Source organism: Neoarius graeffei, chromosome 3 (genome assembly GCF_027579695.1).
Source record: "Neoarius graeffei isolate fNeoGra1 chromosome 3, fNeoGra1.pri, whole genome shotgun sequence".
Classification (NCBI taxonomy): Eukaryota; Metazoa; Chordata; class Actinopteri; order Siluriformes; family Ariidae; genus Neoarius; species Neoarius graeffei.
Genome location: NC_083571.1, coordinates 10,901,539 through 10,926,533, shown reverse-complemented (window position 1 = coordinate 10,926,533; position 24,995 = coordinate 10,901,539). Strand labels below are relative to the sequence as shown.

The 24,995-nt window shown below is 43.4% G+C and overlaps 2 protein-coding genes across 2 annotated transcripts in view; both read right to left on the bottom strand.

The window, feature by feature from the left end:
* Positions 1 to 5,557: 5,557 nt before the first annotated feature.
* Positions 5,558 to 8,198, bottom strand: LOC132882706 (12-(S)-hydroxy-5,8,10,14-eicosatetraenoic acid receptor-like). Its single transcript, XM_060915800.1, has one exon. The coding sequence runs from the start codon at positions 7,839 to 7,841 to the stop codon at positions 6,906 to 6,908; it is 936 nt and encodes a 311-aa protein (XP_060771783.1). The 5' UTR covers positions 7,842 to 8,198; the 3' UTR covers positions 5,558 to 6,905.
* A 1,841-nt stretch (positions 8,199 to 10,039) lies between these two features.
* Positions 10,040 to 24,995, bottom strand: part of unc93a (unc-93 homolog A) — a 42,208-nt gene continuing 27,252 nt past the window's right edge. Inside the window, exons 7-8 of the mRNA XM_060915799.1 lie at positions 23,104 to 23,235; positions 10,040 to 10,335 (exon numbers count right to left, since the gene is read on the bottom strand). Of these exons, the coding sequence (XP_060771782.1) occupies positions 10,040 to 10,335; positions 23,104 to 23,235 (428 nt within the window). The remainder of the gene's footprint in view (positions 10,336 to 23,103; positions 23,236 to 24,995) is intronic.

Here is a 24,995-nt window from a genome sequence, read left to right as displayed (position 1 = left end):
TTCACGCTGGGAGACAAAGTGCTCGTATTATTGCCCATGTCGAGTTCTAAATCGCCAAGTGGCAAGGGCCCTTTGAGGTCACACGGCGAGTCGGGGACGTCGACTATGAGGTGAAGTGAACGGATAGGAGTGGGGCACGGCAAATCTACCACCTCAACCTTTTAAAACGCTGGAATGAGGGGGTCCCCGTGGCATTGGCGTCGGTAGTCACAGAGAAGGCGGAGCTGGGGCCGGAGGTAAAAAAGATAACATCTCGGACCACTCCGGTTCCTTGTGGAGACCACCTCTCACCGGCCCAACTCACAGAAGTAGCAAAGTTGCAGAAGGAATTTTCCGACGTATTTTCGGCCCTTCCTGGTCATACCCACCTCATAGAACACCACATCGAAACGACCCCGGGGGTGGTAGTGCGTAGCCGCCCTTACCGCTTGCCCGAACACAAGAAAAAGGTGGTTCGGGATGAACTCAAGGCCATGCTCGAAATGGGCATAGTCGAGGAGTCCCACAGTGACTGGAGCAGCCCAGTGGTCCTCGTTCCCAAGACCGACGGGTCGGTCCGGTTCTGTGTGGACTATAGAAAGGTCAATGCAGTGTCTAAATTTGACACATACCCAATGCCTCACATCACATTGATGAGTTGCTTGATCGGTTAGGTGCTGCTCGCTTTTATTCGACACTGGATCTAACAAAGGGATATTGGCAGATCCCCTTGACTCCTCTATCCCGAGAGAAAACGGCCTTTTCCACACCATTTGGATTACACCAATTTGTCATGCTCCCTTTTGGGTTGTTTGGGGCGCCCGCTATGTTCCAGCGGCTTATGGACAGGGTCCTCCGCCCTCATGCTGCCTATGCAGCTGCCTATCTCAATGACATTGTAATCTACAGTAATGATTGGCCGAGGCACTTGGAACACCTGAGGGCTGTCCTAAAGTCACTGAGGCGAGCGGGCCTCACAGCTAACCCAAAAAAGTGTGCGATTGGGCGGGTGGAAGTACGGTATCTGGGGTTCCACTTGGGCCATGAGCAGGTGCGTCCCCAAATTAACAAGACCGCAGCAATTGCGGCCTGCCCGAGGCCCAAGACCAAAAAGGAGGTGAGACGGTTCTTGGAGCTGGCTGGCTGGCTATTATCGTAGGTTTCTACCTAATTATTCAGACGTCACCAACCCGCTAACCGATCTCACTAAAAAGGGGGCTCCAGATCCGGTCCAGTGGACGGAGCAGTGCCAACAGTCCTTCTCTGAGGTAAAAGTTGCACTGTGTCGGGAGCCACTTTTACACTCCCCTGACTTCTCTCTCCCATTTATTTTGCAGACTGATGCATCAGACAGAGGGCTGGGGGCCGTTTTGTCCCAGGAGATGGAGGGCGAGGAACACCCCATGCTGTATATCAGCCAGATACTCTTGATGCGTGAAAGCAGGTACAGCACAATCGAGAAGAAGTGTCTCGCCATCAAGTGGGCAGTCCTCACCCTCCGACACTACCTGCTGGAGTGCCCTTTCACTCTCTGTTCGGACCACGCACCCCTCCAGTGGCTCCACCACATGAAGGATGCCAATGCGTGGATCACCCATTGGTATCTCGCCCTCCAGCCATTTAAGTTCGAGATGATCCACAGGCCGGGGGTGCATATTGTGGTGGCGGACTTCCTGTCCCGTCGGGGGGGGGGGGGAGTCAGCTTCAGGCCGGACGGCTCCCCGGCCTGAGTTGGGCGGTGGGGGTATGTGGCCAAGCAGCAGTCTGTGAATGGAGGGCGGGGTCAGGGAAGGTAAGTGGCTAAGTCATTCCACCTGTTGTCAATTAATGTGTGTGTGTGTGTGTGTGTGTGTGTGTGTGTGTGTGTGTGTGTGTGTGTGTGTCACTGTTTGTTACAGGGATGGAGCATAAAAGGAGAGAGAGAGAGCAGAGAAAGGGAGCTCTCTCCCCAACCACAATGCTTGTGTGTGTGAGTGAGTGAGAGAATGAGTGATAAAAGGAAGCTGAAAAGTTCAATAAAGTTTTTGAATAAAACATCAACTCTCACCTGCTGTGCTTCTGTGCTCCACCCACATCAGGAAGTGTTACAACATTCAACAAAAAAGTGGAATGATGATGAAATGAATTTGTCGAATAATCTGCAAGATATATGACGAGATACCATAACCAACAAAGAAGCACCAAACATTTAAAAAAAATCAAAAGGCAGCTGTAAGTCCCCCCCCAGCACCCCATAATTCTGACACATCAGCATACATACATATACATACCCATGCACAAGCTAGCTTGCTTGCTTATTTATTTATTTATTTATTTATTTACTTATCCATTTATTTATTTATTGAACAGTTATTCTACAAAATCGAGTCGTACATGAGCTGATAACCGATGAGGCGCATAGCACCGAGTTGCCTATAAGCCATGTGTTGTGTTAATGAGTGATTGCTGCCCCCTACTGTTCTGGAGAGTCACGTGTGGTACCTTGTACTTGCTTGAGCACGTTTGAGTAAACCTGGAGACCATTCATGTTAATGGTTGTCATCATTCTTTTTAGTTATTAGTCTGCACCTAATAACATAACATGGTGTCAGAAGTGTCTTCGGTGTAATAGGACCTGCTTAGAAGGCGAAGGTTGGTCTTTAGGAGTGTTTTTAACGTACATCCATGGAGTTTGCTGGCTAGCTAGTTTGCAAAGTGAAACTAATGTTAGCTAGCATATGGGAGAGGCTCCGGAGGACGCTAGCAGAGATATTTGATCCCTCTTTGACGCTAACTTGGAGCAGTGACAGATTCCTCCGCCACCAGGACTCCAGATTCCCCCACCACCACCAAAATTCGACATTTCGAAACCGGAGGAGTGGCCCAAGTGGAAGAAAAGGTTTGAAAGGTACCGGATAGCATCGGGGCTAGATAAACAGCCAGGTGAAAGCCAGGTAAATGCCTTGTTGTACACTATGGGAGATGATGCCGAGGATGTAGTAACGTCACTCTGACTGACAGATGACCAAGTGAAAGAGTACAAAACTGTGGTGGAACAGCTAGAAGCTTACTTCGTTGTGAGAAGGAATGTGATTTTCGAACGTGCAAAATTTAACCTGAGGCACCAGGATGAGAAAGAAACGGTGGATAGTTTTATCACAGCCCTTTATTGTTTAGCAGAGCACTGTGGCTATGGTGCTTTACATGATGAGATGATTCGTGATAGACTCGTTGTGGGACTGCAGGATAAAAAGCTATCGGAGCAGCTTCAAATGGATGCAGAGCTTACTCTAGAGAGAGCCGTGAATCATGCGCGACAGAGTGACAGGGTGAAAAAGCAACAAGAGCTCATGAAGACTAACTTTAAACTGGACACAAATGCAAACGTAGACAGTGTTCGTTTTCACCAGAAACGCCAGGCTAGTAAAAACCAAGAGAGACCGCGCACACAATACAAGAAACAGAACATGCAAGCATCCAGGCAGTATGACAAAGGTGCTGCGTGCAAGTTTTAATGATAACACCAACAGGTTTGCATACTCTGGGCATGTTGGATGTTGCTCTGGATAAGAGTGTCTGTTAAATGCCTGTAATGTAATCTAATGTATTAGTAATCACTAAAATTCTACTTCAGAAAATGGAATAGAAATGATAGTATTTGTGACCTTTTCAACTTTTATTAGCTCTTCAAAACATAAACTGCTAAAATGTCATGTGATGCTGTACTTGGAGCCTAAAGGTCCAACTTAGAGAAGCCAAGCTTGAAATGGGGAAGCCATGGCCTAATGGTTAGAGAAGCAGCTTTGAGACCAAAAGGTTACTGGTTTGATACCCTGGACCAGCAGGAATGACTGAAGTGCCCTTGAGCAAGGCATCTGACTCCCAACTGCTCCCTGGGTCGCTCTTGGTATCTTGTACATAGCTCTGGATAAGAGGGTCTGCTAAATGCCTGTAATACAACCCCGATTCCAAAAAAGTTGGGACAAAGTACAAATTGTAAATAAAAATGGAATGCAATAATTTACAAATCTCAAAAACTGATATTGTATTCACAATAGAACATAGACAACGTATCAAATGTCAAAATCAGACATTTTGAAATTTCATGCCAAATATTGGCTCATTTGAAATTTCATGACAGCAACACATCTCAAAAAAGTTGGGACAGGGGCAATAAGAGGCTGGAAAAGTTAAAGGTACAAAAAAGGAACAGCTGGAGGACCAAATTGCAACTCATTAGGTCAATTGGCAATAGGTCATTAACACGACTGGGTATAAAAAGAGCATCTTGGAGTGGCAGCGGCTCTCAGAAGTAAAGATGGGAAGAGGATCACCAATCCCCCTAATTCTGCGCTGACAAATAGTGGAGCAATATCAGAAAGGAGTTCGACAGTGTAAAATTGCAAAGAGTTTGAACATATCATCATCTAAAGTGCATAATATCATCAAAAGATTCAGAGAATCTGGAAGAATCTCTGTGCATAAGGGTCAAGGCCGGAAAACCATACTGGGTGCCCGTGATCTTCGGGAACTTAGACGACACTGCATCACATACAGGCATGCTTCTGTATTGGAAATCACAAAATGGGCTCAGGGATATTTCCAGAGAACATTATCTGTGAACACAATTCGCCGTGCCATCCGCCGTTGCCAGCTAAAACTCTATAGTTCAAAGAAGAAGCCGTATCTAAACATGATCCAGAAGCGCAGACGTCTTCTCTGGGCCAAGGCTCATTTAAAATGGACTGTGGCAAAGTGGAAAACTGTTCTGTGGTCAGACAAATCAAAATTTGAAGTTCTTTATGGAAATGAGGGACGCCGTGTCATTCGGACTAAAGAGGAGAAGGACGACCCAAGTTGTTATCAGCGCTCAGTTCAGAAGCCTGCATCTCTGATGGTATGGGGTTGCATTAGTGCATGTGGCATGGGCAGCTTACGCATCTGGAAAAACACCATCAATGCTGAAAGGTATATCCAGATTCTAGAGCAACATATACTCCCATCCAGACGACGTCTCTTTCAGGGAAGACCTTGCATTTTCCAACATGACAATGCCAAACCACATACTGCATTAATTACAGCATCATGGCTGCGTAGAAGAAGGGTCCGGGTACTGAACTGGCCAGCCTGCAGTCCAGATCTTTCACCCATAGAAAACATTTGGCGCATCATAAAATGGAAGATACGACAAAAAAGACCTAAGACAGTTGAGCAACTAGAATCCTACATTAGACAAGAATGGGTTAACATTCCTATCCCTAAACTTGAGCAACTTGTCTCCTCAGTCCCCAGACGTTTACAGATTGTTGTAAAGAGAAAAGGGGATGTCTCACAGTGGTAAACATGGCCTTGTCCCAACTTTTTTGAGATGTGTTGTTGTCATGAAATTTAAAATCACCTAATTTTTCTCTTTAAATGATACATTTTCTCAGTTTAAACATTTGATATGTCATCTATGTTCTATTCTGAATAAAATATGGAATTTTGAAACTTCCACATCATTGCATTCCGTTTTTATTTACAATTTGTACTTTGTCCCAACTTTTTTGGAGTCGGGGTTGTATAATGGAAGCTTAGGTTATAAATTCATGCTCAATAGTTTGAATCATAATCAGTTTATTGCACATTATCACAACTTTTAGTACAATATTTGCTCTTTTGCTCAAGTAAAAGATGTGTAGTTATGTAGCAATACAGGTCCTGAGGAATAACGATACCTCTCAATTCTGAGTTGTTTGAACCATCACAGCTTTGAGTTGTTGGCTTTTTTACATTTCAAACACTACTTGCAGCAATTCATAGTCATAAAAACACCTCTATGATTTAAAAAAAACAGCATGTTTAATGAGAATGAAAATGTGAAATGCAGAAGCCTTTAAGCACATGATACATGATCTGGTGCATGTTGCCATATAAACAAATAAAAAAAGAAAAAAAAAGAATTCAGTCCAACAGTACAATTAACAATAGAACTAACTAATAACACACATGATTTCTTTTTTTTACTTAAATGCAAAACAACATCGATTAAAATCATTTATTCATTTTCTGTATTGCGGGTCGTGGAAGCCAGTCCCAGCTGACATTGGGCAATAGGCAGGGTCCACCCTGGATAGGTTGACAATCCATCGCAGGATCAAAACAGAGACAAACAACCATTCATGCTTATGAGTAATTTAGAGAAGTCAGATGATGTAAGTCTGTGACTGGTCTTCTTGTATTTTGTATATAGTTATAGGTAGGTGTATATGTATGTATTGTATAAATGTATTGTATGTGTGTATATACATATGCATAACAAAAGTATATGTATATATGATTTGATTTGGTCGATATTATACCATGTCGGTATGTCTTGGTATGTTGGTATGTTTTCTTTTTGTTTGTTGCTTTTGTTTTCTTTTGTATATATAGTTTATTATGGTGGAAAGTGACGTTTGATTAGCGGTGGTATAGAGGGTTAGGATTGGATAAGTTATTACTTCTTCCTAATCCTTTCTGAACATTATTATGTTATTGCCTTGTGGCTACGCTATTCTGTTTGTTTATGACGATGTTTTGATCATTGCATTTTTTATTTAAATTTTTTTTATTTTTATATCTTTCTTCTTTATTATTCAGAATAAAGTAATCAATAAAAAAATAAATTAAATAATTCACATGTATTTTGGACTGTGGGAGAAACCCATGTGGGCACAAGGAAGAACAAACAAACTCCAGACAGAAAGGCCCCAGTCGAGCATGGGACTTGAACCTAGAACCTTCTTGCTGTGAGGCAACAATGATAACCACTGCACCACAGATTAAAACCATCACAATTTAAAATTGTATTAATAAGACTCTTGAATTTCATGTTGATTCATGTTGGTTGAAATATTATTATTATTATTATTATTATTATTATTATTGCATTCATTCTTTTGAGTATTTGTGCACAAGATGACATTTCAGTGATGTTCTGCTCCTTGTCCTTTCATCAGAAAAGGTAGATATGTGGATATATACAATTGTTTGAACTTGGTACTGGACAGACAGTAGACGATCGGATCCAGCAGGCAATCCAGATATGAGAGGCACATGAGGCCATCATAGACCTGAACCGCAATTTCTTCTGCTCTTGGTAGTGCCTTTATTCTGACCATCAACAACACCAGCCTTGAAATAGCAGACGGCCAAAAGCAGAAAGAAAACACCAAGATGACCAGAGTGACCAGGAACACCGCTCTTCTCAGCTTAGTCCTGTTACCGATTGTTTGCTCCTTCAGCCTTTTCGTGATCTTTATGGTACAGTAGACCAGGATGATAGATGGGATGAGAACTGGTGTGAAAAACGTAAGCTCTCTGAAGATATCATTGGTGGTGTTATCTGCTGTGTTTCCATCCGTCTTATTGCTGTCGCAGCACTCGAAGGTGGTCAGCATGGACGGGATAGTCAGAGGCAAAAGCAAAATCCAGACCAGAACACAGATGAGAATCGATTGTTTCTGAGTTTTGAACGGGTTCTTCATCTTGGGATGGACCACGCTGAAGTAGCGGTCAATGGAAATAATAGTCAGGAAGACGATGCTGGCTCCGCGGTTCAAAAAAAGCATAAAAAGAACTGATTTGCATACAACGTCGTTGTCACTCCGTCTCTCTCCACGTAGAAAGTAGTACGCTCTGACTGGCAAGCAAATAAGCAGCAGTATATCCGCCAGGACAAGATTGAACAGAAAAATGCTGTGGTTTTTGGCTTTCCAGAATTTGAGTTTAAAAATGAAGAGGTAGAGCACAGTGAGGTTCAGAGGAAGTGCTAAGATTAACTCAACTATCATCACAGAGGAGTAGAATGTGTAAAGATCCTTACTTCTAGCTGTACAGTCATCACTTGCGTGGAATGCCATTAGTCTTGTTTATTATTTATTATTATTATCCGTAGCTTCGTGAATCCAGTGTCTTGAGATGTCCTGAAGATTTCAGCACAAAAAAAAAGCTAGAAAGCAAAAAAGTCTTCTTGTATTCTTCTGAGTCTTTCCCGAGTTGTACTCCAGTGTAAGTGCTTCAGCAACTCTGCACCACCTCTTAAACTTGCTCAGACTTGTGACCAGAGCACTTCCCATGCCTGAGAAGGGAAGGCTCAAGAGTTATGCAGCCACTCAGCAAAAGAATAACCAAGAACAAACACAGTGTGGGAACAAAAACTTCATCAGCCGCTTGCACCACTAACCAGCATCCTGGATTTATCATCTGTCACAGTTTCTGTTTTTCCTGCTCTTCGTTCAGCTGGTTTTCTGGGGTTTTCCTGTACAGAGTAACGTCTGATGATGTGTTTGCGGTTGTGCAATAAAAGATCTTGTGGAAACATCGTCATTTGCACACCATTCATGCCTCATTTCTCAAGCATCATGATTTTACTGTGACATAACACAAAGCTGAGTACATTTCTTGGAAACTGTGTCTCCAGTAAATCTGAACCTGGTCTGGTCCAAGGAAGGACAACCGGTGAACCGGCAACAGGGTCATAGGTGTTCAAGGCTCATTGATTCCCAAATGAAAAAGTTAATGGTGACACCTTTCAGTTTGAGCCAGCATAAACTTTTTTCAGGAGTTTGTGCTACAGTAGATCTTTTGTTCTTCTGGACTGGACCATATGAGCTAGCCTTCATGCTCCATGCGAATCAATGAGCCTTCGACACCCATGACCCTGTCACTAATTCACCGGTTGTCCTTTGGATCCTTGGACCACTTTTGGTAGGTACTGGGAATACTCCTTAAGATGTGCCATTTTGAGAGATGCTCAGACCCAGTCATCGAGCCATCACAATTTGGCCCTTGTCAAAGTCACTCCTTATGCTTGCCCATTTTTACTGCTTCCAACACATCAGCAACTGACTGTTCTCTTTCTTGCTACCTAAAATATCCCACCCCTTGACAGGTGCCATTGTAATGAGATAATTAACAGTTATTTCATGAAATCGAGTCGTACATGAGCTGATAGGCGACAAGGTGTATAGCACCGAGTTGGCTATAAGCCATGTACGATGAGATTGAGTGGAATAACTGTTTTATTCTATCCACATTCACTGGATTTTGAGAAACAAAGCATTTTTATTTTTCGCAAAATTCAATGAATAAAAACTTTATACAAAACGTCCGACAAAATAATTTCCGCTTAGAATGTCAACAAACTGGTGAAATGACAGGAGCAATTTGTGAAAAATGCTATCGTAATAATTCTTGAAAAATACAAAAGATACATTCTTACCATCAAATACTTTTATTCCATATTTTGTTGCTTTTTTTGTATTTTGGGGGGTTTTGTTTTCGAGTAGAGTTTTTATTTCAACCTCGGTTGGTTCAGCAACACACTCTGCCATTTTGTTTCTCTCTACTCACGGTATATGAGCTGATATCCTAGTAGTAGAGTAGCCAATCAGAGCATGCGATTGCTCATATCCAGTGAATGTGGATAGAATAATCAGTGTTATTCACTTCATCTGTCAGTGGTCATAATGTTATAGCTGATACCAGGTCATCACAGGGCTGACACAGAGACAAACAACCATTCACATTCACACCTATGGTCAATTTAGAGCCACCGATTAGCCTAACCTGCATGTCTTTGGACTGTAGGGGAAACCGGAGCACCTGGAGGAAACCCACGCGGACATGGGGAGAACATGAAAATTCCACACAGAAAGGCCCCCATGGGCCACTGGGATCAAACCCAGAACCTTCTTGCTGTAAGGCGACAGTGCTAACCACTACACCACATGCAGGTTAGGTTAATTGGTGGCTCTAAATTGACCGTAGGTGTGAATGAGAGCGTGAATGGTTGTTTGTCTCTATGTTCCAGTCCTGCAATGATCTGGTGACTTGTCCAGGGTGTACCCTGCCTCTCGCCCATAGTCAGCAAGGATCAGCTCCAGCTTGCACGTGACTCTGCACAGGATAAGCGGTTACGGATAATGGATGGGATGGATGGAAAATGGCTTTATTTATTTAACTGCAAAGATGTCAGTGATGACTAAGTCACCATTCATTCCATTCACAAAAAATAATAATAAAACAGATTCTACTCTCTGTATGAACATACCCTTACCTATAATCTAGTCTGACTAATAATCTTCTTGATTTTCTCCTTTTCGTTAATGTACATCTCGTCCGTCTCATTCTTGTCGTGTTTCACTGCTGTAGTAGGATGCTTGTACTCATTGTACTCCACCCATATGTATGTCACCATGGTCAGTAAAAGGACTGCAATGAGGATGTAGAGTTTGGTGGACAGACAGATGTATGTGCTGTATGCAAAGGCTATCACGAAGCCCAAAGACTCCCACATGCGATAATTAGCGAACGCTGCCTCCTTGTCCTTGGGGAACAGAGTGCCGTACAGTGCTGAAATGGAAAAGCACATGGAAAGTTATTCGAACTGCTTCTGTGATGTATTAAGAGTGGACTCCACAGGGCTACAGTGCTCAGCGTAAATGAGTACACGCCCTTTGAAAAGTAACATTTTAAACAATATCTCAATGAACACAATTACCAAAATGTTGACGAGACAAAGTTTAATATAACATCTGTTTAACTTATAACAGGAAAGTAAGGTTAATAATATAACTTAGAGTACACATTTTTTCAGTTTTGCTCAAATTAGGGTGGTGCAAAAATGAGTACACCCCACAACAAAAACTACTACATCTAGTACTTTGTATGGCCTCCATGATTTTTAATGACAGCACCAAGTCTTCTAGGCATGGAATGAACAAGTTGGCGACATTTTGCAACATCAATCTTTTTCCATTCTTCAACAATGACCTCTTTTAGTGACTGGATGCTGGGTGGAGAGTGATGCTCAACTTATCTCTTCAGAATTCCCCAAAGAAAATAATTTCTTTACACCACAAAGGTGAAGGCTACAAGAAGATCAGCAAAGCTTTACTTATCAGTCAGAATACTGTAGCAAAAGTGGTACAAAAATTGAAGAAAGATGGAACTGCAACCATCTCACAGAGACGTCCAGGTCATCCATGGAAGTTAACACCTCGACAGGAGTGTCTTCTGATGAGAAGGGTTGAAGAAAATCGGCATGCAAGTTCACTGCAGTTATCTAAAGAAGCAGAAAGCCAAACTGGGGTGACTATTTCCCGTGACACAATACAGCGTACACTGCAGAGGAATGGCATGCATGGATGCCGTCCAGGAAAGGAGCCTTTCCTAAAGCCCAGGCACAAAAAAGCCCACCTAGAGTTTGCCAGGGCCCATGCTGACAAAGATGAAGACTACTGGGACTCCATACTCTGGAGTGATGAGACCAAGATAAATGTTTTTGGAACTGATGGCTTCAAAACTGTATGGCGTCGCAAAGGTGAGGAATACAAAGAAAAATGCATGGTGCCTACAGTGAAACATGGTGGTGGCAGTGTCCTTATTTGGGGCTGCATGAGTGCTGCTGGTGTCGGGGAGCTGCATTTCATTGATGGCGTCATGAATTCACAGATGTATTGCTCTATACTGAAAGAGAAGATGCTACCATCACTCCGTTCCCTTGGTCGTCGTGCACTTTTCCAACATGACTAAACACACATCTAAGGCCACTGTTGGATTTCTGAAGAAGAACAGGGTGAAAGTGATTCAGTGGCCAAGTATGTCTCCTGATCTGAACCCAATCGAACACCTATGGGGAATTCTGAAGAGACAAGTTGAGCATCACTCTCCATCCAGCATCCAGTCACTAAAAGAGGTCATTGTTGAAGAATGGAAAAAGATTGATGTTGCAAAATGTCGCCAACTTGTTCATTCCATGCCTAGAAGACTTGGTGCTGTCATTAAAAATCATGGAGGCCATACAAAGTACTAGATGTAGTAGTTTTTGTTGTGGGGTGTACTCATTTTTGCACCACCCTAATTTGAGTAAAACTGAAAAATGAGAGATTAGTATGATCTAATCTAAGTTTATATTATTAACCTTACTTTCACGTTATAAGTTAAACAGATGTTATATTAAACTTTGTCTTGTCAACATTTTGGAAATTGTTTGTGTTCATTGAGATATTGTTTAAAATGTTACTTTTCAAAGGGCGTGTACTCATTTACGCTGAGGACTGTACATAACACCTACACAAGCCTTTCATTTATAAAGTCTTACATTATGACAGATGACTTTGTAGCTCAGTGTGATATAACAGCTGAGTAATGTGTCTCTTATTGAGTAAAGTGTTTCATCTTGCTATTTATAAGATTTGTATAATTACATTCATGTCATGAGACCATAATGATATAATGAGTTGTACATGTATTTACTCTCCGACGTTTATGTAAAGGCTTTTTTTTATTAGTGTTAGACTCAAATCAGACTCAAATTAGACTCAGATTGATAGACTCAAATTAAAAACTCTAATATTGCTCAAGTTCATACTCAAGTTCTTTTTTACACAATGAGCACTTTATGAATCTATACACATTTTCCGTATAAATATGCAGGTGATTATAGGAACTCGTGCACACTCATTGGTCAAGAAATTTGGACTATTTCTCAATAATCACCTCGAGCAACTCGGCAAGATGGCAGCCAAAGACACCATACAGTTTCTTTCAAAAGTATTCGTCCCCCTTGGTGTTTGTCCTATTTTGTCACATTACAAACTGGAATTAAAATGGATTTTTGGAGGGTTAGCACAATTTGATTTACACAGCATGCCGACAGTTTTAAAAAGTGCAAATTATTGTTTTATTGTGAGACAAACAATAATTAAGATGAAAAAAAAACCAGGAATCATCTTCTTCGAGGTTTTACAGCAGCTGGCATCCAAAAAGTTGCATTGCTGCCATCTACAGGACTATGACCTTAGTGTACTATATCCTGCTATATACACCAGCGTCCATTAAGAACTTGAAAAAAAAAAACATCGTCTTCCCCTCCCGCTTGACCCTATTTCTAAAATATCTTTCAGAGATACTTCTTCCAAGCCAATCTTCCGCAGCTGTCTAATTAAATCTTGCCTTTAGCGGTCATAATTTCTACAAGAAATCAAAACATGATGCACTGTCTCGCGCTCTTGGCAAAAACAGAGGCCATTTTGATGCTTTCCCAAAATAAATAAAGTGCTGTTCAGAAATGTGTGACCAATCCTCAATCTAGAAATAATTACCTCTTCCTTTCGTCTAGCCCCCCCCTTACAGATATTAACTGAATCAGTTACCCTACCAACAATTGAGAATAGACGCCTCCCTTTGTTTTCTTGCTCCCAAAGCTGTTGCCATTTTAAAATTGTATCCTGCCACACAATACTTTTACCCTCCGCTTTGGACAGATTTATGTTGATATCTATGGTTACCTTTTGAGCAGCTTCCTTAGCCAACTTATCAACCTTTCATTTGATGCTATACCTACATGTGCTGGGACCCATACAAATGATATTTCTACCCCTCTCCTTTTCACATCTCTAATTGCCAGAAGAACATCATATATAAGGTCTTGTCAGCTCTTTGATAACCCTTTCCCAATACTATTGATTGCTGACACAGAGTCACTACATATCAATACTTTATGGTTCTGAATCTGTTCAGCCCATTGTACTGCCATCAGGATTGCATATAATTCCACTGTGAATACACTTAGAAAGTTTCTCATCTCATCTCATTATCTCTAGCTGCTTTATCCTTCTACAGGGTCGCAGGCAAGCTGGAGCCTATCCCAGCTGACTACGGGTGAAAGGCGGGGTACACCCTGGACAAGTCGCCAGGTCATCACAGGGCTGACACAGAGACACAGACAACCATTCACACTCACATTCACACCTACGGTCAATTTAGAGTCACCAGTTAACCTAACCTGCATGTCTTTGGACTGTGGGGGAAACCGGAGCACCCGGAGGAAACCCACGCGGACATGGGGAGAACATACAAACTCCACACAGAAAGGCCCTTGCCGGCCACGGGGCTCGAACCCGGACCTTCTTGCTGTGAGGCGACAGCACTAACCACTACACCACCGTGCCGCCCACTTAGAAAGTTTGAGGTTCTCTTAACAGCTTGGATATTCCACCTCTGAACAACAAAAGCTGCTCCTGTAGCACCCGTTTCTTGATCCTTTGAACCGTCAGTAAAAATTAATATGTATTCTTGATACCTTTCTCTTACATGACATTGAAATTCATGCACCAAATCTGCCTCAGGATTATCTGACTTAATCTCAAGCAATTCAAAATCAGTCTTTGGGATCTCCAATTGCCATAGAGGAATTGATGGCCACATTACTCCTGGACAAAAGTTCTTGTCAAGAATAGCCATTTCCTGTGCCACTGTCTCTCCTACCCATCCAAAACTTGGATGTCTCGCCACCTCTCTCTCCCAGCTTGCCTGAATTATACTTTTAACTGGGTGATCACACCTTTCACCTATCAGATTAACCCAATAGTTAGCCTGAAGCTGCTTTCTCTGCAAGCAGAGTGGCATTTCTCGTTTCTACCTGTAAGGAACATACTGGGGAAGATCGCACAGCTCCTGTACATATTCTCAGTGCCTTAGCTTGAACTATATCTAACCCAGCTAAAACTGATTTGGCTGCAGATCCATAAACCAAAACATCCATATTCAATTATTGCTCTAATTATATATATAAATTTGCTTCAAAGAAGCTACATCTGCTCCCCATTCTGTGCCAGCAAGGCATCTCATTAAATTCATAATCCTTTTACATTTGCCTATTACTTTTGATACATGATCTCTCCATGTAAGTCGTGTCAAAAAATACACCAAGAAATTTAAAACTTAACCCTTTCCAAAGTCCTACCATTCAGATCCAGTTTTAAACTTTCATCTATTTTCTTCCTAGTAAAGAACATCACCTTAGTCTTTTCAATAGATAGTCTAAAACCCCATTTCCTTCCCCAATCCTCCACCAGGGTTAGAGCTTCCTGCACCTTCTTCAGGGTGTACTTCACATTCTTCCCCCTTTTCCATATGCTACCATCGTCTGCAAATAGCAACTTTTCAATCCCTGGCTGAACATTAGAAAAAAATGTCAATCATTATATTGAAAAGTAACGGACTAATAACACTGCCTTGTGGAAGCCCATTTTCAACCACACACCTTCTAGATATTTCTTTCCCTATTTTCACCTGAATACTTATATTACTTAAAAAGTCCATTACCCAGTTAAACAAATTTCCCCCAATCCCTAGCATATGCATTTTAATTAAAAGACCCTCTACCCATAGCATATCATATGCTTTTTCCACATCTAAAAATACTGCCACAACAGTCTCTTTCTTTACTTGCACTTTTCTTATTTCATCCTCAAGACATATGATTGAATCAATATTACTTCTCCCCTTTCTAAAACTACTCTGATAGCTAGCCATCAATCCCCTTTCTTCAATAAAGTGCATTAACCTTCCATTAACCAACCTTTCCATTAATTTACCTAAATGAGAAGTTAAAGCTATTGGCCTATAATTTGCTGGGTTACTAGCATCTTTTCCCAGTTTTCTTTATTCACCTTCTTTCGTATGAAACCCCTAAATAAGAGCTGGTCCAACCAATTCACTTCATAAGTCACATAATTAGTTGATTAAGATCCACCTGTGTGCAATCAGTGTCACATGATCTGTCACATGATGTCTGTATAAATCAACCTGTTCTGGAAGGACCCTGACTCTGCAACACTACTAAGCAAGCAACATGAAAACCAAGGAGTTTCCAAACAGGTCAGAGACAAAGTTGTGGAGAAGTATAGATCAGATCAGGGTTGGGTTGCAGCTCCTTCAGTGTTATCTTTGGTGTCTTTGTTGCATCTCTGATTAATGCCCTCCTTGCCTGGTCTGTAAGTTTTGGTGGGTAGCCTTCTCTTGTCAGGTTTGTAGTGGTGCCATATTCTTTCCGTTTTGCTATAATGGATTTAATGGTGCTCTGTCGGATATACAACGTTTGGGATTTTTTTTTTTATAACCCAACCCTGATCCATACTTCTCCACAACTTTTTGTCTCTGACCTGTTCGGAGTCTCCTTGGTTTTTGTGTTGCTTGCTTAGTAGTGTTGCAGAGTCAGGGTCCTTCTAGAACAGGTTGATTTTATACAGATGATGTGACATTTTGAGTGCAGACAGATGGATCTTGATCAACTAATTATGTGACCCTTTTTTTATGAAGTGAAAGGCGCCATACCATAAATCCGGGGACCTGGGTTCGATTCCGGCCCGAGGTCATTTCCCGATCCCTCCCCGTCTCTCTCTCCCGCTCATTTCCTGTCTCTACACTGTCCTATCCAATAATAAAGGTGAAAAAAGTACAAAAAAATCTTTAAAAAAAAAAAAATGAAAGGGGGTAAATACCTATGCACACTTCAGATTTCTGCTTTTTTTCCATCTTAATTGTTACAATAAAACAATGTGCACCTTTAAAGTGGCAGGCCTGTTGTGTAAATCAAATGGTGTTATCCCTCAAAATCCATTTTAATTCCAGCTTATAATGGGACAAACACCAAGGGGGATAAATACTTTTGCAAGCCACTGTCACTGAACAGGCTCCTCTGGTTGCCTGTTCAGTAACCGAATGCTCCTTCCCAAGTGCAGGATGAACAGACTTAAACTCCTTTGTCCCTCATGCCATCAGGCTGTACAACTCCTCTCTGGGGATAATGTGCAATATCTTTCCTGCTGCTGCCCCCCCCCCTTTTTTTCTTTTTCCTTCTTTCCCTCCTTCCCCCCTCCCTCTCTTCCCCATATCTTATTCTTTTTATATTTGTATATGTAAATTTATTTTAATTTATCTAGAAGTTTTCCTCTATTTCTTTTCTCTGTTTACAGTATCTGTAATGATGCTGCTGGAATCTTAATTTCCCTGAGGGAACCCTCCCAAAGGGATCAATAAAGTTCTATCTAATCTAAGTGAGGAAGAATTATAAATGATGGAAGAAAATGCTGTTCCTAAAAGCACTAAAGATGCTATGAAGTTTGGTCTAAAACTATTCAAAGGAAAGATGGAACTGTGATTTATTTTATCAATTTCAAAACAAAGGCTTTTATGTGGCTCAGTGTAGATAAGTAACACAAGTCTATGTGCCTTTATTACATTTACATACTGCTTTTGAAGATTAAAAAAAATTCAGTGCATTTTTTTTTATTTAAATAATTCTGTGTATTTCTACTAAAACAATTATCTGCCTCAGGCTCTGTGAATAGCTGTGATTATTATCCATACAGGACACTTTTTCGATGAAATAAAAACGTGTTCTATTCCCTTCTAGTGGGTTTCATTCATTTGGTTTGATAGCATGCAATATTGTTAGCATATCGCTTACCCTACATGTATTACGTCACTCTACCCAATGGAGAACGAGCGTTGAATATGGTTTATGATATTGTATGACGTCACATGTTGGAGATGTAAAACTTCCTCTCTCGCAAGCGACTGGGACAATTTGTAAACAAACATGGCTGCCAGGTTTGCTTCATTAAATATGGAAGATTTTGAGAGAATTTTGAAAGAGAAAGACGTGTTGAACACCCAAAAGGCTACCAAAACTTCAATAGATATTCATCATGTATATTTACAAAAGAAAAACAGGAGTTTTTGGAGTTGGATTTTTTTTTGGAGTTTGACCATTTTTATTGTTAGAACTTTGACTTTGTACATGCACATTGGCTTGACAGAACATTGAATTACATTGGATCAGAATCAATATTGGATGTTGGTAAGTTACCCCCCCCCCCCGTTAACTTTTTGTAAAATCTATAATTGTTTCATTGAATGTGTATGTATAATAATAATGGCTATTTTTTGTGGTATATCATATATTCCATTAAGCGATTCGTCTTTGACTTGTTCAGTATCATGCTAGCTGAATGGAATATATCTGATATACCATGAAAAAAAGCCATTATTATTAATAACCGATATTCGCCTTGCCTTCAAAGAATAATTGTTAAATAGAAAAGTAAAGATTTATAATCATGCTATCCAGTGTCACCCAGATGAGGATGGGTTCCCTTTTGAGTCTGGTTCCTCTCAAGGTTTCTTCCTCATGTCTTCTCAGGTAGTTTGCCAAATTTATTCATTTAAATGTTTGTGGCAGTGGGGGCGTGGTCAAGTGTCGGTCTGTGACCGGAGGGCGGAGTCAGGGAAGGTAAGTGGCAGAATCACTGCACCTGATGTTGATTAACGTGTGTTTGTGTGTCTTCCCCAGTGACAGCGCCCTATTTAAGGAGAGAGCGAGAGCAGAGGAGGAGCTCTCTCCCCAACTAGACACCCGATGTGTGTGCGCGCGCGTGTGTGTCTGTGTGTGTACGAGAGTGTGTAAGAAACAACTGAAAAGTGTTAAAATAAAAAAAGTTACGAAACTCAGTTCTAGCCTGCCGTCTTCTGTGCTCCTTCCACTCCTACAAACTGCCACAGTGGTGCCGAAACCCGGGACTGGAGCACAGAAGAAGAACAGCCCCATGGAGTCCTCCCCTTTCGCCAACCGCCAGCTGGTCTACGCGGACCTCCGCTGGGCCGTTCTCCAGTGTGTGGGGTGCACCCCTGAACAGCAGCGACAGCGCTTCCACGCTTTGCGCTTGGAGGAAGTCGGCCGGCCGTTTGCGTTTGGCCAGCAACTCCGGGACGCCTGCTGGCAGTGGTTGAGGGCCGACAACCGCGACGCCGAGGGAATCATCGATCAGGTGGTACTGGAGCAGTTCATCGCTCGCCTACCAGCAGGAACCGCAGAGTGGGTCCAGTGCCACCGCCCGGTGTCACTGGATCAGGCCATCAAGCTGGCGGAGGACCATTTGGCAGCTATCCTGATGTCAGGACAGCAGACAACCTCTTCTTCCCTCTCCTCTCTCTCTTCCCCCTTCCTGTTTCTAGTCCTCGCCCCTTTCCCCCACCATGGAGGTGGGAGCCGGCGCCACTCCAGCCGGCCTGCCGCACCCACGGTGCCCTCCTGTTTCTCCCTTCTGTGTCTGTCTCTCCCCCCCTTAGGTGAGTGAGCCCCAGAGCGCCAGTGCAGAGAGGAAGCCCGGGCCGGTTTGCTGGCGCCGCGGGGAGCCGGGCCACCTCCAACAGCAGTGCTCGGCAATAGAGGTGGGTGCGGTGGTTCAGATCCCCGATGCGCCAGGAGCCGCCCTCGGTCAGGCCAGAGCATATCGCATACCGGTGAGTGTCCAAGGGGATACATATCAGGTGTTGGTGGACTCTGGCTGTAATCAGACCTCAATCCACCAAAGCCTGGTGCAAAACGAGGCATTGGGGGGAGCACAGTTGGTGAAGGTGTTGTGTGTGTATGGGGATTCACAACTACCCTTTAGTGTCGGTCCACATTCTTTTTTGAGGGGAAAAATTTAGAGTAAAGGCAGCGGTTAATCCTCGCCTTACCCACCCGATAATTTTGGGGACCGATTGGCCGGGATTTGGGGAATTAATGAGTCATTTAGTGAAGAGTGGGTCCTGCCGTAGTTCCGCAGGGGGAGGTCCTGGTGTCGCATTGGCGGGAGCAGCTGTCACAGAGCCGTCTACGTCATCTCCGCGTCAGAGTGAGGAGCCGCAGGCTCCTCCTCCTTCTATTGGGGAATCCCTTGTGGATTTTCCATTACAGCAGTTGCGAGACAAGACTCTGCGGCATGCGTTTGACCAAGTGAGAGTAATCAATGGTCAAACGCTCCAGCCAAATGCCACCCCGTCCTTCCCCTACTTCTCAATTATGAAGGATAGATTATACCGAGTGACGCAGGACATTCAGACTAAAGAACAAATCACACAGCTTTTGATTCCAAAAAGCCGCCGGGAATTGGTATTCCAGGCGGCTCACTTTAATCCCATGGCTGGACACTTAGGGCAGGATCAAACACTAGCCCGAATAATGGACCGGTTCTACTGGCCAGGAATTCGCAGCGATGTCCATAAGTGGTGTACGGCATGCCGCAAATGCCAGTTAGTAAATCCAGCGGCCATTCCAAAAGCGCCTTTGTGCCCTCTCCCATTAATTGAGACCCCGTTCGAAAGGATTGGGATGGATCTCGTCGGGCCATTAGATCTGTCAACATGAGGGTATCGCTTTATATTAGTTCTAGTGGACTATGCAATGTGATACCCAGAAGCAGTGCCTCTTCGTAATATCTCAGCACGCAGTATTGCGGAAGCGGTCTTCCGCATCATCTCCTGAGTTGGAATCCCCAAAGAGATTCTGACTGATCAAGGCACCTTGTTTATGTCACGAACACTGAACGAACTGTATGGGTTATTAGGAATTAAGCCGATCTGCACCAGCGTTTATCACCCACAAACGGACGGTTTAGTCGAACGATTCAATCACACCTTCAAAAATATAATTAAAAAATTCATAAGCGAGGACGCACGTAATTGGGATAAATGGCTCGAACCCTTGTTATTTGCAGTGCGAGAGGTCCCACAAGCCTCCACAGGGTTCTCCCCATTCGAATTGTTATATGGGCGTAAGCCGCGCGGCATTTTAGACGTGCTGCGAGGAAATTGGGAGGAGGGACCTTCACCAAGTAAAAATGAGATTCAATATGTTATTGACCTGTGCGCAAAACTCCACACACTCACCCACCTAACCCAGGAGAATTTGCGCCAGGCTCAAGAACAGCAAACCCGCCTGTACGACAAGGGTATGCGTCTTAGGGAGTTCACCCAGGGAGATAAAGTACTCGTACTGTTGCCCACATCGAGCTCCAAATTAATTGCCAAGTGGCAAGAACCCTTTGAGGTCACAAGGTGAGTCGGGGACGTCGACTATGAGGTGAGGCGAATGGACAGGGGTGAGGCCCTACCATTTTACCACCTCAATCTACTCAAACTCTGGAATGAGGAGGTCCCCGTGGTGTTGGTGGTTCCGGAGAAGGCGGAGCTGGGGCCAGAGTTTCAAAAGGGAACATTGGCATTGTGTACCCCTGTGGAGACCACCTCTCCCCGACCCAACTCGCGGAGGTTGCCCAGTTGCAGACCGAATTTTCGGACGTGTTCTCGCCCCTGCCCGGCCACACTGACCTCATAGAGCACCACATTGAGATGCCCCCGGGGGTGGTAGTGCGCAGCCGCCCTTACCGGCTACCCGAACACAAGAAAAAATGGTTCAGGAAGAACTCGAGGCCATGCTCAAAATGGGCATCGTCGAGGAGCAGCCTGGTGGTCTTGATACCCAAGGCCGACGGGTCGGTCCGGTTCTGTGTAGACTATAGAAAAGTCAATGCGGCATCTAAATTCGACACGTACCCAATACCTCGTATTGATGAGTTGCTTGATCGACTAGGCATGGCTTGCTTTTACTCGACACTGGATTTGACAAACGGTTATTGGCAGATCCCCTTGACTTCATTATCCCGAGAAAAAATGGCCTTTTCCACACCATTTGGCTTACACCAGTTTGTCACACTTCCTTTTGGGCTGTTTGGGGTGCCCGCTACGTTCCAGCAGCTGATGGATAGGGTCCTCCGCCCCCAACCACCTACGCGGCCGCATACTTAGATGACATAATTATTTATAGTAATGACTGGCCGCGGCACCTACAACATCTGAGGGCCGTCCTTAGGTCACTGAGGCGAGCGGGTCTCACAGCCAACCTGAAGAAGTGTGCGATTGGGCGGGTGGAAGTACGGTATCTGGGCTTCCACTTGGGCAACGGGCAGGTGCATCCCCAAATTAACAAGACAGCAGCAATTGTAGCCTGCCCAAGGCTCAAGAGCAAAAAGGGGGTGAGACAGTTCCCAGGGCTGGCTGGCTACTATCGTAGGTTTCTACCTAATTATTCGGACATCACCAGCCCGCTGACTGATCTCACTAAAAAGGGGGCACCAGATCCGGTCCAGTGGACAGAGCAATGCCAGCAGGCTTTCTCTGAGGTGAAGGCTGCACTGTGTGGGGGGCCACTGTTACACTCCCCTGACTTTTCTCTCCCCTTTATGTTACAGACGGCTGCGTCGGACAGAGGGCTGGGGGCTGTTTTGTCCCAGGAGGTGGAGGGGGAGGACCGCCCAGTGCTGTACATCAGTAGGAAGCTGTCGGTGCGTGAGGGGCGCAATAGCACCATTGAAAAAGAGTGCCTGGCGATCAAGTGGGCGGTCCTCGCCCTCCGTTACTACCTGCTGGGACGCCCTTTCACCCTCTGTTCGGACCACGCACCCCTCCAGTGGCTCCACCGCATGAAGGATGCCAACGTGCGGATCACCCATTGGTATCTGGCACTCCAACCCTTTAACTTCAAGGTGATCCACAGGCCGGGGGCGCAGATGGTCATGGCAGACTTCCTCTCCCATCAAGGGGGGGAGTCGGCTGCGGGGGTATGTGGCAGCAGGGGCGTGGTCAAGTGTCGGTCTGTGACCGGAGGGCGGAGTCAGGGAAGGTAAGTGGCAGAATCACTGCACCTGATGTTGATTAACGTGTGTTTGTGTGTCTTCCCCAGTGACCACGCCCTATTTAAGGAGAGAGCGAGAGCAAAGGAGGAGCTCTCTCCCCAACCAGACACCTGATGTGTGCGCGTGTGTCTGTGTGTGTACGAGAGTGTGTAAGAGACAACTGAAAAGTATCAAAATAAAAAGAGTGACGAAACTCAGTTCTGGCCTGCCGTCTTCTGTGCTCCTCCCATTCCTACAAACTGCCACAATGTTATATCTGTATTTCTGTACATCTGCTTTGCAACAATGTCCATTGTTAAAAGTGCTATATAAATAAAATTCAAGAATTGACTTGAATTGAGGTAATTTTATGCTTTTGCCAGTCTTGCTGTTGATTTGAGTTTCATTGTTGTTGTTTTTTTAATTTATTAGTCATTTTTATGACTATCTGTGGAAATGCCATAAGGCTATAATTACAAATTTCTTTTTTTCCACTTTTTTATGCACTAGAGAGGATTGGTATGCTTTTGTGATCTTGAGACTGAGCAGACTTTTAAATTATTATCTTTGTTCAATTTTTCAATTACTTGGTAGGCTGATATGTTACAGTATCCTGTATCACTTCTGCACAGTGCATCAGAAAGCTACAAAATCATCTGTCAACGTTTTTCTAACAGCTGACGCCTCACAAAATTAGTTTTCATTTTTATGTGGGTTTTTTTATCTTTTAGGTTTATATCAATGTCTTGTGTAGTTGTTCTGTAGGGTTATAAACACCGGCTTTATCAGAGTGATGCTTCTGTAAGAAAGATGATTCATTTGTTAAGAGTCTCACCGTTGGTTTGTGTTTGCCACACAGCATCTGCCATGCCCCAGAGAGCAGGAAACACGAAGAAAACGGGCAGCTGGTTCGGATGAGGCCTCCAGTACAGCAGAGCTATCACAGAGCTCAGGTTTATCAAAGCAGCTGTGAGGAGAAAGTGATAAATACCAATAAGACCTCTAAGAATGCAGTACCAACGTCCATATCCAACCCTGTCCCACCGCACCTGGGCTTTTACACACCTGGTTGGTCCAAATTGTATAGTGTCTTGCAAAAGTATTCATCCCCCTTGAGGTTTGTCCTGTTTTGTCGCATTACAAGCTGGAATGAAAATGGAATTTTGGAGGTTAGCACCATTTGATTTATACAACATGCCTACAGCTTTAAAGGTGAAAATTGTTTTTATTGTGACACAAACAATAATTAAGATGAAAAAAAAAACAGAAATCTGGAGTGTGCATAGGTATTCACCCCAAAGTCAATCCTTTGTTGAGCCACCTTTTGCTGCAATTACAGTTGCAAGTCTCTTGGGGTATGTCTCTATTAGCTTAGCACATCTAGCCACTGGGATTTTTGCCCATTCCTCAAGGCAAAACTGCTCCAACTCCTTCAAGTTAGATGGGTTGCATTGGTGTACAGCAATCTTCAAGTTATGCCACAGATTCTCAATTGGATTGAGGTCTGGGCTTTGATTAGGCCATTCTAAGACATTTAAATGTTTCCGTTTAAACCACTCCAGTGTAGCTTTAGCAGGATATTTAGGGTCATTGTGCTGCTGGAACGTGAATCTTTGTTCCAGTCTCAAGCCTCTGGCCAACTCCAACAGGTTTTCCTCCAGAATTGCCCTGTATTTAGTGCCATCCAGCTTTCCTTCAATCCTGACCAGCTTTCCTGTCCCTGCAGATGAAAACCATCCCCACAGCATGATGCTGCCACCACCATACGTCATTGTAGGAATGGTGTTCTCAGGGTGTTGGGTTTGCGCCACACGTGGCATTTCCCATGATGGCCAAAAATATCAATTTTTGTCTCATTTGACCAGAGAATCTTCTTCCATGTGTTTGGGGAGTCTGCCACATGCTGTTGGGCAAACTCCAAATGTGTTTTCTTAAGCAATTGCTTTTTTCTGGCCACTCTTCCATAAAGCTTAAATGTACGGCTTAAAGTGGTCCTATGGACAGATACTCCCATCTCTGCTGTGGAGCTTTGCAGCTCCTTCAGTGTTATCTTTGGTGTCCTTGTTGCATCTCTGATTAATGCCCTTCTTGCCCAGTCTATAAGTTTTGGTGGGCAGCCTTCTCTTGTCAGGTTTGTAGTGGTGCCATATTCTTTCTATTTTGCTATAATGGATTTAATGATGCTCCCTGGGATATTCAAAGGTTGGGATATTTTTTATAACCCAACCCTGATCTATACTTCTTCACAACTTTGTCTCTGATCTGTTTGGAGGCTCCTTGGTTTTCATGTTGCTTGCTTAGTAGTGTTGCAGAGTCAGGGTCCTTCCAGAACAGGTTGATTTATACAGACATCATGTGACAGATCATGTGACACTTTGATTGCACACAAATGGATCTTCATCAACGAATTATATGACTTATGAAGTGAATTGGTTGGACCAGCTCTTATTTAGGGGTTTCATGCAAAAGGGGGTGAATACCTATGCACACTCCAGATTTCTGTTTTTTCACCTTAAGTACTGTTTGTGTCACAATTTAAAAAAAAAAAACTATTTGCACCTTTAAAGTTGTTGGCATGCTGTGTAAATCAAATGGTGCTAACCCTCCAAACATCCATTTTAATTCCAGCTTGTACGTAATGTGACAAAGCAGGACAAACACCAAGGGGGATGAATACTTTTGCAAGGCAGTGTACATGTTCAAAGTTTTAGTGATCCATTCTAGTGA

Excerpts from the sequence above, each read along its gene's own strand:
- LOC132882706 (XM_060915800.1), bottom strand. The coding sequence starts at position 7,841 with ATGGCATTCCACGCAAGTGATGACTGTACAGCTAGAAGTAAGGATCTT.